The sequence below is a fragment of the Orcinus orca genome, chromosome 6 (genome assembly GCF_937001465.1).
Source record: "Orcinus orca chromosome 6, mOrcOrc1.1, whole genome shotgun sequence".
NCBI classification, from domain to species: Eukaryota; Metazoa; Chordata; class Mammalia; order Artiodactyla; family Delphinidae; genus Orcinus; species Orcinus orca.
The window spans coordinates 100,885,493-100,898,844 of NC_064564.1; the positions used below are offsets into that span (position 1 = coordinate 100,885,493).

A 13,352-nucleotide genomic window follows, 5' to 3' on the forward strand; every position below is an offset into this window, starting at 1 on the left:
ATGGCCACATGCCGCCTCTGATTATTGACTGTTGAACAGAACTGAACTGAATGGAGAGTTATGGCCTGTGTTACAAAGCTCAGGGTCACATCCCTGGTTTGGGACCAGGCCTGCCACGTCTCCCTGGCTGCTCTCTGTGGCTGGAACCAGCCCTGATGTGGAGACTTTTGAGCAGGTACAAGGTCTCCCAGCCTTTTACAAAGTGAAAACAGCCAATGATTGTCTGCACTAGAAAAACAAGCGCCATGGCTCTGTTTTTGTTTTATTATAAGTGAAACTTTTACTCCTCCTCCTGCCCCTTGCCCCCCTGCTATAAAAACCCACAGCTGCCTCCAACTTTTGAAGGCCTTTAAATGGGAGCCCTGGAACAATGTGGGGGAAAAGGGTGAGTCCAGGATGCCCTGTTGGCCGCCATCTTGTTGCCCTTGACAAAGAGCAAAGACAAACGGCCATTTGTCTTCCTCTCAGCCAGTGGCAGAGCCGGGCAGCTTGCGTGGAAGGAGATGCTGTGGCCTGTCCAGGAAGAGCAGCCTCCCCTGCCCCTCATCTTTATTGGATTTCAATGGGTCTTTCTGCTCTGGGTCATATGTGCAGTGCAACCTCATAAATGGTGCAGTGGAACTTACGGCTCCCTTTGTACAGAGGGCCTCAAGCACACTCCAGCGCCGTCGTCAACCCTGAGTGGGGAAAGTGCAGAAAACCCAGCAGAACTCACTTGTCCCAGGCAGCCCTGAGATTTGGAATATGACCATTCTTGTCTTGTAGGCACAAGCTAGTCAGGAAGTGGAGTGGGGAAGGAAAGCAGACACTGCCTTTTTCCCAACCCCATGGCACTCGAGTGGCAGCCTTTGCCTGCAGACCCAAATCCTCACACTTTTCTGTGGAATGTTTCAGGGCTTTAAAGAGAATTGCTGAGGCCCCCTGGACCTCACGGCTTTGCCGTTGTCAGATCAGAAGAGGGATCTGAGAAGGCGTGTAGCCTTGGGAATTGGAAGGTTCTAGAAGGAATCTGAAAGCCCTCTCCTCTCACCCTGAAGCTGAGATGTTTTCAGACAACAACTTACTGGATTAAAAGGACACATGCCATTTCATCAACTGTGGTTGCCACTTAAGTGCCAATGGTCTATCCACCTAATTTTGTGCTCTGTGCCAGGCACTGTGCTAGGAGCCAGATGTGCTGAGGTGAGCAGATGGGAGCCCCTGGCCTTGTGGCAATTACAGGTGTTAACGACTTCAGAAGGCAGTGCCCTCTTATGGATAAAGTGTGTATACAGAGTCAGCTGTGTGTAGTGGAGTTATCTCTGCACTTACTGGCTTGGATAGGGAAGTGTGCTGTTTTTCTACATTCTGGAACTAGGGGCGGTTGCTATGAGATGATCCATTTTCCCCCTTCTCCCCAAGATGGGAAACTGGAGGACCGTGGGGCAATTGATCTCTGCCTATGTTCTTAACCTCAGAGTGGCAAGATCAGGCTTGAATGCAGGCTCTCTGGTTCCCAGTCCAGGTGTTTTGCTTGTATTAGATGGAATGATGGAGGAAGAGGCCCTGGAACAGAGCTAGGCCACTGCAGTGGCCATGACTGCACATGAGGTGCCTCGCTTTTGACTTCTGCATCGGACCTTCACTTTTCCACATGGAGGTAGCTTTTGGTTACTGCAAATTGCTGCCTGTATTTGGAAGAAAATCATTAGAGGAGCAGTTCCATTGCCACCCAGATATGAGGGCTGGGTCTTCACAGTGAAGTCCCATAGAAGGCAGGAAGGGTCCTCTGATGTGAAGAGAACCTTTCTCTCCCTCACTGTCCCTGCAGACCCCTTTCCCCTCTGTGGTCTGGAGACAGGAGTGGTTTGTACAGTCCCTCAAAGCCATTTGGTTCTTCCTCCTAGCTGATTTCTCTGCATCCCCATCACAAGGTCATCTAACTTGAATGCCTCTGTTGTCAGGGTGCTCACTACCTCTCAATTGCCCTCTTTCCCTCTTCATCCTGAGCTCAGAGCTGCCTCCCTCTGACTTCTGTCCCCAGGGCCACAGAACTGTGTGTTCCCCCTGCACAGGACCACCCTACTGTAGCGAAGGCAGGTCTCTGGCCTCACACAGCCCAGCTCTGTCAGCCACCACCATGCTGGCTTCCACTGGGGAAAATACTGCCCACTGACGTGTAAGTGTGTCACTGCCAATAATAGTGCAAAGGCTCCAAATCCGAGGGCCTTTCTAGGATCGTTTCCTGATTAATTAGGTCAGCGTCTCCAAAATCAATTTCCAGTGAAGTCGCGCCGCCTGGTAGCGCCGTTCCCCGCCCAGCCGGGCGAGGGAGCTGGCGCAGAAGACAATTCCCTGGCCTCTGGCACGGTTCAGGCCTTGTCTCTACCTGGGAAGAAAGTCACATTACACATCTCTTCTGTGATTATCCTGACTTTTTATTTTATCTGCCCTCCCCCTCAAATCTTCCATTAAACCCCCGTAGATCCTGCTTCAAACAGGCAATTAGACTAACAACGTAATTATATCCCTCAACGCTAATTGTAACTGGTTTAGGGGAAAAACAAAGAGAAAGAGGCTTCAAAACCTCTGCAAACTGAAAGCAGCTGTTACAATTTCCAGGTATTTCTCGTCCCTGCGTGCTTCTTTGAGAGCCCTGGTTGCTGGCGGGCTGGATGTCCAGTAGCTCTGCCTTTGACCCAGATCACCCTTAGGGCAAACTCCGGCCTGTTTCCACTCTCCTTTGCACGCGCTTGTGGCATCCTGTTCCTGTCCTCCTGTGCTTTCCTGTCCCCCTCTGCTCCCTCTGGCTCTCATTTCTCTGACTCTATCTCGACCATTTTTATACTCTTAGAGCCGCTGAGAAAAGAATGAACAGGCGAGGAGGTTGAAGATTTGGGGGAAATGACATTTCTTCCTGCTCTTGCCAACGCTCCAATGTCCCCAGTAACTGTGGGCCGCTAGTCCGTGTGATTCTCCCTTGGGGAAGCAGGGGAAGGCTGGGCGGAGCTGGACCTGGTTCAGGATTTGAACCTACTGCGTGACAAGGATGCTGTAGAGCGGCATCACCTGCCACCCTGCCCGTTCTCAGCATTTTCCGGGTCTTTTCTCCGGGCCAGGCCCTGTGCTCAGAGGTGAACAAGCGTTGGTCTGTGCCTGGGGGCCGCCCATGGCCTGGGGAAGGAGGCAGGCAGGTAGGTAATTGAGCAGTGGGGCCATTGGGAAGAGTGTACATCAGAGGGGATCCAGCCCTGCCTTGGGTGGCTGCAGGGAGATGGGAGGTGGAGTAGGGCAGGGTGGGGATGTTGAGAAGTTTCCGGGTGGAGGTGATGTCTAAGATGAGACTTGAAGGATGGGGAGGAGAATTAGCCGGGCAGTGAACATCGGGGGTGGGGGGGCAGCTGCAGGAACCCCGGTGTAGCTGGAGCATTCGGCGTGAGGATTGCGGTGGCGGGAGCTGGGACGGAGTGTAGTGTTTGCCTTGGCAGGAGAAGGGGAGCCTGTGAAGGGTTTAAACGGGAGCGACAGGGTCCTATTTCTATCTTATAAAAACTCTGCGGGCTACAGGTGGAGGTTGTTGGATTGGAGGACCTTGAATGGAGGCTGGAGCCCCGTTAGAGGCTTTTGAAGAAAGCCTGGATGATTCTTCTTGAGTGCTGACTCCCCAAGTGTCTACACTCTGTGATGGGGATATACTAGCTGTGTTCTGTGACTTTTAACTTCTCTGAACCTCCGTCTCCTTGCCGGATTAAAATGATGGTCATATTTACCTTTCCGCGTTGTAGGGGGCGTATGAGAAATAAAGTCTGTAAAGGTTCTGGCTCTGTGCTTGACATAGAATAAACATCAAGGTGGTACTTTTGAATAGGGAGGATGTACCAGCGTGGCCTTGGACACTTTTCCGAAATACGCATATCCCTCTCCCATTAACTTGCGTTTCCAGAGGAGGGGAAATGGGGCAATTTTACGTTGATAGACTCCTCTGGAGAACCCCAGCAGCACATGATGGCTCTTCAGTTATCACGACTTTTCTCATTTCTGGAGTCGAGTCCCAAGCCTTGGCCTCTTGCCTCAGAACAGATTCCTGGTTCTGTGCCATTTTCCTTTTCTCAGAAACAGGGTCTCCCAGTTTGATGAAGGAATGTGCTGACGGCGTTTCCCTTAGGGTAGATGTAATGCATGGTGCCCCTTCAAAGCCTGGAGTGGAGACTTGGTCGTCTTTCAGACAGTGATGAGCTTGGAACCCCGCTTTCTCTCAGTAAATGTTTTCAAGCTTTCATGACACCTGGTTTGGGCCATGAAATCCCAGGCATTTCGGCCCTGGGTTTGCCATCAGTTATGCGGATGGGGTGTTTTCATTGAAATTTCCATTAACTATTTCTTTCATGTTTTTAAGCCAGTAAGCAATTTATAGATTCATTAACTTTTTACTACACTTGTGAAGCCAGGAAAAGGGCAGAAAAGGAAATGAAATATTTGGTGGCCCTTGAGTATGGAGGCCGAAAAAGCTGGATGATTAGAGCTGGTCTGAAGGAGTGTTAGGAAGGGCTGAGATCTTCCAGAGGAATCCAGGACTGGAATATCCTGGCAAGGAGCACCACCCCTTTCATTCCCCTCTCCCTCTTCTCCCTTCTCCCCAGAGCTGATCCATCCTTTTGCTTGTAATACTGATTATTTTTTTCACCAGATGGCTGTCCTCCCTCTAATGACACACCTCCCCCAGGGAGCTCACCACTTCTGGGATAGCTATGCGGCTCTAAACATTATTTCCTTATGTTGTGGTGCAGTCTGACTCCTTATAGGACTCTTATTTCATATTTTTGGTGGGGGAGTTAGGTATGGCACGATGGTTGAGTGTATGGGCTTTGCGGCCAGACAAGCTTGGGTACAGATTTGCCTACTAGCTGTGTGATTTTGGGCAAGTAACTTTACCTCTCTGAGCCTCACTTCCTTTATCTATAAAATCACAGTAGCGTTAGGAACTCTGGAAAGGCCCAGGAAAGTGGCAGCAGTATTCTTCACTGTACACTTAAGTGGTGAGGACAAAATGAGATGGTTTATAATAGAAGCCCGCCTTCTATTCATATTCCAGACTGTGCCGTGCGGCTGGACTACTCATCTGTGAACATTCTCACTTGGATCCAGTTCCCTACAACAGCAAGTCACTTTGCCTCTCAGGACCTCAGTTTCCCCAGTTCTAAAGTGGATGAATAATCCCTAGTTAATGAGGATGTTGGATGACTTCTCACATATTTAATGAGCCTTTTAGAGTCACTGGCACAGCACAGTATCTCAATACACACTAGCAGTCGTATAGTTTTTGTGGCTGCAATTACGTACAATATAAAAACCTCACTCTCAGGGTCTACTGTATTAAAAAGGCAATAGGCTTAAACATTACCTCTCCCAAGAGCCTCTTAGAGAAAAGCTTAGTGCTTAAAGGTACTCTCCAGGTCATCTTGTTTTGCTCCGAGGTGGGACTTGAATGCGCTGAGTGCTTCCCAGTGGATTGGTGTGTACCTGGGCTCAACCACCATGTTTGCTTAAGTGGCTACATCCTCAGAGGACAGAGTGTAGATGCAGGTCTTTGTAGAGTCACAGGTCTTCAATCTGGAGAAGGGTAGCATCCCAGGAAATCTCCTTGTCTAGACTACCTGCCTTTATAGATGTGCAGCATGGGTCTTTTAAAGTATAGTGAGTTTTTCCTCAAAAGCAATAATGATAGAAAGCTAATCAGAAAGGAGGGGAAAAAAATCATATATTTTTGAGCCATCCAGGGCTGGCGCTTTTCGGTATATATATATTTTCTGTTTGTTTTTGTTTTTTGCGGTACGCGGGCCTCTCACTGTTGTGGCCTCTCCCGCTGCGGAGCACAGGCTCCGGACGCGCAGCCCCAGCGGCCATGGCCCACGGGCCCAGCCGCTCCGCAGCATGTGGGATCCTCCCGGACCGGGGCACAAACCCGTGTCCCCTGCATCGGCAGGCGGACTCTCAACCACCGCGCCACCAGGGAAGCCCTTTTCAGTATATTATATATGTGCAAGCAGTGTTTCTGTAGTTATATATGTAGTTTTGATTCTGTTCTTGTCATTTCACTTTAGTACGTAAGTGTGTTTCATGTAGCTCTCCACCATTCGTAAGCCTCCATTCTAATGGCTTTGTAAGGAAATATTTATTTACATTGTTGTACATATAGGTCGTTCCCTAGTTTTTATTATAAATAATGCTGTGGACATCTTTGTACATGAATCGTTTTCTTTCTTTTGTACAATATGGATAGAATTTGTTCCCCAACATGGTCAAAGGACATGAGAGCCGGTAAGTTGGTTGCGACAGTGTGCCAAGTTAAACTTAGAGAAAGGCAGCAGTGGATGTGACAGCTGAGGGCACACCACTGCTTTGGAGATTCTTAGAAGAATCCCATTTGGGAGAGTTGACATGGCAGAATGCCGCCTTCTCATCCTCTATCTTAGCTGGGGTCGGTAGCTGATGACCTGTTTTATTTGCCCAAAGACTTTGGGCCGAGCCATGAACTGGTGGCTGAAATACTGATTTTTACATGCCTGGCCTAAAACATACATTCAGTGCCCATGATTGCAGAGTCCCACATTGGGCTTAGCAAAGGACTAGGCCCGATAAAGCTACCACTTTAACTTTAGAGACTTGCAGATTGCATTAAAGTACATGTGACCTCACACATTTTACTTCCACTCTGGGCCTTTATTTTCCCTCTGTAAAACAGGCTTTCTGGCTCTAAAGACTGTGCATGGATGAGAAAGTACTGTATTTTGTGCACTGAAAGTGTTGCCCAGTGAAGTCAGTCAGGAAAGAAGATTCGAGCTTACTTTTGAATAAAGTGTTGCTGGTTGCCTGGTACAGGGTACCAGGTAGACTGCTTTGGGTAGACTTCTGAGAATCATACAATGTCTTTGAATGCCTCCTCTTAACTGTTAAGTCATTTGAGCTTCTGTAGTTTTCCAGTTTTAATTAAATGTAGGCGTTTTCTGTTTTCTACTGCTTTGGCTGTCAAGTTTGCTGCCTCTAGATGTTGTGGTGGGTTGACCTTTTTAAATGAGTTTAATGGAGATGGAGAAATAATAATGATGGTAACGGTGAAGACAGTGGTAGCTGTTACTTACATAGCACTTAGTCTGTGCCGGGCACTGTTCTAAGTGCCTTACATATATTAACTTCTGTCACTTAATGATTTCATTAAATCAGTTCATTTCATGAAAGAGAAGCAAGACAGGGGATCTTGCAAAGGAAGACTGGAGCCAGAAGACGGAAGGAGTTTGGTATTTGTCCTAGAAGAAGACTTGGGTTTGAATCTCGGCCCTGCCAGTAACTAGGAACTTTGGGCAAAGTCCCTTAACCTCCACTCCCTCCTGTCCGAAGTGGAAATCGTGGCTCCTACCTTGTAAATAATTAAATGAAGTAATGGATGTAAACATCCCATCAATCAGTAAATAAAAATGAGGCATCGATAGAAAGTGGTATTCCTGCCCCATCCCACACTCGGCATTTGGGGAGCCTGGGTCATTTTCTCCTTTAAGAATACTGTGTAGGTGCTTTCTGCCTGATGGGCTATGTGGTAAGCTCTGGGGAATCCAAAGGCATGGCCCCTGCCCGGGGAAGATATATGGTCCAGCTGGGAAGACAGGTCATAAAAGGATGACTGAGTGTACCGGCTAGTTGATCGATACTATTTGAATGGCTTGGGCAATAAGTGCTTTAAGAAAACAGGGGAGAGAGATCGGCCCTGTGTCTTGGGGAGAGAGGAAATGGAGCCTTCAGTGAAAGGGAAGGGCCCTTCCTTTCTTTGCAGAATGTAGTGTGAAACTAAGCCTTCAGCCACAGCCAGGACACAGAGGGACACGGGGTTGAGTCTGTGCCCTGTGAGACAGGAACGCTCCTGTCTTTTATGATACAGTTCAAAAACCACCAGCATGAAGTTTCACTGTGGATCTGGAGTGGCCTTGGAGGTGGACACAGTCCTGGGACGCTCAGAGTGTTTCCCTTGCAGCCCGCCCAGCTGGCATCAGACTTGGCACCTCAGAGCCTCCACTCTTGATCCCCTTGAATGTCCCCTTGAGTGTTCTAGATCTGGTCAGGAGATGATTCTAGAGTGTGCACTGGGTACTTGGGTCTTCTGAGTAACATTGGGGACAACTAGCTTTCCACATTATGAGTTTTCTGTCAATAGTAGATTCTCAGCAAAGGCCAGAAGCAAAAATATGGTGGAAGGCCATTCAAGCATCCCACATGTTGGGGCACTGGGACTGGAGGGCCAGGCTTCCATTTATCAGATATTCAGGGTGCTTTCAGCCCTGAGCTGTGGCTACTGGATATTGCAGAATCCAGTTTGGTTTGCAAACTGTTGGTTTGTTGGTTTGACCTCAACTCCATCCCTTTCTTTCCCCTGTGTGCTCTGAATTGCAAGGAACTACATTTCCCAGGTGTATTTGCCCTCTGGCCTTCAGACAGTTTAGCCAGAAGGATGCACAGCAGGGACATAGGAAGGTGGGAAGAAGGGAAAAGCCCAGGGTATTTCTCCCCACTCGTTCTCTACCTCCTATGGTGTTTTCTGTGTAGCTCCAGCCCCTCCGTCTCTGAACCACTCCCATTGTGCAGCTCCTGCGAACTGCCCCAACTCTGGTAACACCGTTCTCTCTCCAGGCCTGGAGGTGGTAGCAGAGCTCCTCATGGGCTAATCCACGGTTGCCTTTCTGCCCCCTGTGTGTCTTCTCTACTCAAATCCCTGTATTAAATTGCCTCTACTTGAAAGACCTAGAGTGGCTTGTCTTTTTCTGGCTCAGACCCTGAAGGATGTACCACCCAGATCAGGCCCCATAGAGCCTTTGGCTGTTCCCACCCTGAATAATCCCATGGAAGCCGTGGTAAGATAATGGCTGCCCTAATGAATTCAGGTACCAGATTTTTTTTTCCCCCTGCAAAGAAAACAGAATTGTAGAATAATTTCAAAATAGTCTGGCTGTCTAGATTTCTCCGCGGGTGGCCATTGGGATGTGTAGAATTACAATCTTTCTTTTCTTCGTGGGCCTCTCATTTTGTAGGATGATGGGTGCCTCCTTCCTTTCCAACTGTGAGAAGAACTATTTTGATTTTTAAAAAAATTCGTGCAGTCATTCTCCCCCTCCCCCTATTTGCCTGGGCTGTTGATCTTGCGATATATTTATAGAGATCGTGGTTGGCTGACCAGGAGTTATTTTGCAATAGGAATTTGTAAGATTTCTACTTTGAGCATGTGTTCCAGACTTTCCTTTCTTTAAAAAGAAAAAATCTTTCTTAGAGCATCTACTTTGCCCTTCTGTAGTTATTTCTTTTCACAGCCAAAGTAAGCCTTGTGTTTTGCACATAGTTTTTTTGTGTGTATTTCTTCTGTCTCTGGTCTTCTTTTTTTTATATATATACATTTATTTATTTATTTATTTATGGCCGCGCTGGGTCTTCATTGCTGCGCCCAGGCTTTCTCTAGTTGTGGTGAGCAGGGGCTACTCTTCATTGCAGTGTGCGGGCTTCTCATTGCGGTGGCTTCTCTTGTTGTGGAGCATGAGCTCTAGGCACACAGGCTTCAGTAGTTGTGGCTCGTGGGCTCAGTAGTTGTGGCACGTGGGCTCTCAAGCACAGGCTCAGTAGTTGTGGCTCACGGGCTTAGTTGCTCCGTGACATGTGGGATCTTCCTGGACCGGGGCTCGAACCCGTGTCCCCTACACTGACAGGCAGATTCTTAACCACGTGCCACCAGGGAAGTCCATCTGGTCTTCTCTCTTCTTTGGTGTCTCGTTTTACTCCAAATTTTAAAAGACCATGGCTCCTTCTTCATGTAGGAAATGTTTTTGCAAATGAGAATGTGGTGACTGGAAAATGGGTGCTTTGGGGATCAGGAGACCTCTGTTTCTCTATCTGTAAAAGAAGAGTGTTGGACTAGATTAGTGGGGGCAAGCATGCTACTGTCCCCAGCTTTACCTCGCTCACTGCAGACATCAATAATCAGTCACAGCACTCTTACTAGCTGAGCTCTGATACGGCCCCAGAATCTTTCTCAACACATTGCCCCAGGCAGCCATGTCTAATAGATGAGAATTGGCGCTGAAAAGAAAGCCTGTTTGCCATTCTTGGACTAGATGATTCCCTGGACCCCATTCACATAATGGTTCTCTAAGTATTGGCAGTACGATTCCTTTCTTCTTTAAATCAACGGACTGACCTTTATTACACTCCATCTGTGTGCAACACAGCCCTGGGCGCTGTGGAGCCACAGAGGAGCTCTAAAAAACTAGCCACCCTCAGGGAACTTGCAGTTTAGTTGGGAGCAAGACTGCAGAGAGCGATGATGTTCCCAGGTTTGCCCAGGCACGCCCTTGGTGCTGTAGGAGGTTGTCCCTGTGGTCAGGGAAGGCTTCTTGGAGCAGGACCTGGGGTCCAGCCGGTCAGAGGGGAATGCAGTGTAGGCAGTGGGACAGCGTGGGGAGAAACAAACAACAGGGCCAGCAAGTTTCAGAACTAGGAGGGTCTTCAGAGCTCATCTGATCAGAACTCTCCGTTTATAACTCAGGAAACTGAGGCTCAGAGGAAGAAAGGGACTTGCCCGAATTTTAGTAAATGATAATTATATAGCTAAAGTTTAATAAATGATAAATCATTTTAATAAATGATAATTATTTTTATAGTTAATACTTGTAGAGCACTATATGCCAGGCATTGTTTTGAGAGCTTTAATATATTAACTGATGTAGTCCTAAGTAACCTTGTAAGGTGAATACTATTATTTCTCCTATTTGACAGATGAGGAAACTGAGTCTCAGAGGGTTAAGTGATTTACCCAGCGTCACATGGCTTGTAAGTGGTGGAGTCAGGATTTGAACCTAGGCCATCCGGATCCAGATTCTCTACTGGGAACTACTAAATCCTGTTGGAGTCATCAGAACATGTTCTTGTTTTTTTTTTACTGTATTAATTTTACTCACCACCACCAGTGGAATCATAATGACATCATCCAGATCTGTGCTCATACAGTACTTTTAGCACTAGCTGAGAATGTTAACAGACTTTATATGTTTTTATTCTAACCAACAGCTGTGTTTCGTGGGGCTTTTTCTGTCTGTTTTACATAGGAGAAAACTGAGACTGCGAGAGGTGATGTGACTTGAGGCGGGTCACAGAGCTAGTAAGTGTCCCAGGCAGAATTTGGAGTCAGGTCTGCTGGACCCCAGATGTCAGAGTTGGAAGGTTTCTGAGACACTGCCAGCCCAGCAGCCTCATTGGACGGGTGGGCAAATGGAGGGCCAGACATTGCCTCTGCCAGCAGTCAGAGGGGGTCTCCTGGCATGGGGGACTGCTGCTCCTCCCTGAGGACTGTCTGGGCACGCCCGCCTCACTAAGCCCTTTACCTGGTCCCCTTGAAGAGGTTTGGAGTTGCCCTTACTTGCTGCCTTGTTTAAAAATATCTAAGGGGTTGACTTTGAAAAAACTCTGTCCCCCAATTCCCCAATCCTGGAGTTCACTAATTTGAAGGTTGCAACCCTCTGTATTCATAATATGGTTTTTTTTCCCATGAAGCAAAAAAGTTTTTCTTTTTTTACGCCCCACCCCCACCCCCAACTTCCTGCTGATCTGAAATGAATATTTATCATGTATTTAATGAGTAATCTGAGTCTTGGCTTGGTGAGGCTGTACCCAGGACATGGTTTATGGCTGATCTGGTTTTAACTCGCTCCAGGCAGTTTTCCCTGGAGTTTTCTGTAAAATCATAAACCTGGAGAGAGAATTTTTGTGGAATCCAGTCACGTGACTTGCTCTTTTGTAAATTGAGAGATTAACTGTGTGATGGTTAAGAACTGAGATGCATTTCTTTTTTCAAAAGAAAACAAACAGAGCAGCATTTATGCACCCAGAGGAGCGTGTCCTCTTCTAAAGATGGGGAAACTCACTCGCCAAGGTCACCCCTCTGGGCCTTGGAGCAGCATGGCACTGGGTTTGAGAACGTGAACTCGGAATCGGAGTGTCTGCGTTGGAAGCCCGGCTGAGCCTCTTCCCGGCTGTTCCAACACCCTGCAAGCTCTGGGTCCTCGCCTGGACAGTGGGGCTGGGAACGGTCCCTACTGCTTAGGGTGGTTGAGGAGATTAAATGAGACGGTGCCCATGATGCCTGCGCCCCGGGCTGGCATACAGGAGGTGCTCAGTAGATGCTGGCCTCTTGGGATCGCTGGTGTTATCCCCCTTCGGGGCCCCTGATGCCCGACTAATAATACAAGCTGACGCCCTGTGGATGTAAAGGCCCCGCCCTAAGTGTGAGACTGATGAGCTCACTTCATCCTCACAGCAGCTTGTGAGGTGGCCACTCCCATCATTCCCATTTTACAGAGGAAGGAAGTGAAGCACTGAGAGGTCAATTTACTCGCCCAGGGTCCAGCTAGCAAGTGGCAGAGTTTGTGCTCCCGCCTGGTTCCCAGTGACTGCCACCCTTGCTGCTGAGGTCCTTCACATCTCTCTTCCTCAGTCCTGGAGCCTGAGGGCTTTTTGACTGCTGGTCCTGGGGAGGGACTGTGGGCTCCCATTGTGGTCCCATCCAGCGCCCTGGGATGAGAACGAGTCTTGTAGTCCCACATGGCAGCCCAGGGGAGGCACCTGCCCCTCCGCTCTGAGCCAGGATCCCACCACTTCTTCTAAGGCCCATGAGTCAGGCCTCAGGGGTGGAAGTGGGTTCACCTTTTACTCCTGGCCCTCTGCACACGATCCCAGGCTGACAGCGTTCCTCAGCAGCTGCAGTGGTGCATTTATTTGTAAACCTGTCACTTACTGAGCAACTACTGCATGCCAGCTCCACCCTGGGTGCCTTTCAAATGCTATCGCAGGAGATCTTTGTCACTCCCAATAGCTCTAGGTCCTGGGGCTTTCTCTCCTCCACTGCGGTTCGTTCCCAAAAGCATCATCTCTTCCCTGGAAGATGACAGTGGCCTCCGTGTTGGGCTCCCTGCCTCTATACCGCAGCCAGCAGTTGCTTCCAGAGGCGCACATGCCTTCTGGGCAGCCTGTGAGCCTTGGAGTAAAGCCGAAACTCCTCAGCCTGGTTTACAGGTGCTCAGTAATGACCAGCTGTTGATGACGCCAACAAAGACGACGATGATGATGATGGTGATGATGATGGTGATGGTGATGATGTCAGTAATAGGGTCCTGCTCCAGTCCACGTGGCTGCCCACCAGAGAGGAGAAGAACCTGCCTATACCTGGAAACTCGTATGAAACAGACAAGGCATGTGCTCGTTCCATTCCCAGGAAGCCTGGTTTATTTCTTGATACTTGTCCTCAGATAGCAAGGGCTTGGGGAGGGGTCCCGTAACCTAGAGGAATA

At 48.6% G+C, this 13,352-nt stretch overlaps 1 protein-coding gene across 22 annotated transcripts in view; it reads left to right on the forward strand.

Moving 5' to 3' along the window:
* ZNF618 (zinc finger protein 618) overlaps positions 1-13,352 on the forward strand; it is a 184,371-nt gene that overhangs the window by 73,891 nt on the left and 97,128 nt on the right. For 15 of the 22 annotated variants that reach the window (XM_049711820.1, XM_049711824.1, XM_049711821.1 and 12 more), the window contains exon 1: positions 8,357-13,253. The exons of 4 other annotated variants lie outside the window; for them this stretch is intronic. In XM_049711820.1, the coding sequence (XP_049567777.1) occupies positions 12,814-13,253 (440 nt within the window). In that variant the 5' untranslated portion in view covers positions 8,357-12,813. Of the gene's footprint in view, positions 1-8,355; positions 13,254-13,352 lie in introns of those variants that run through there. 3 more of the 22 variants (XM_049711822.1, XM_049711826.1, XM_049711839.1) reach the window with 2 other exon arrangements.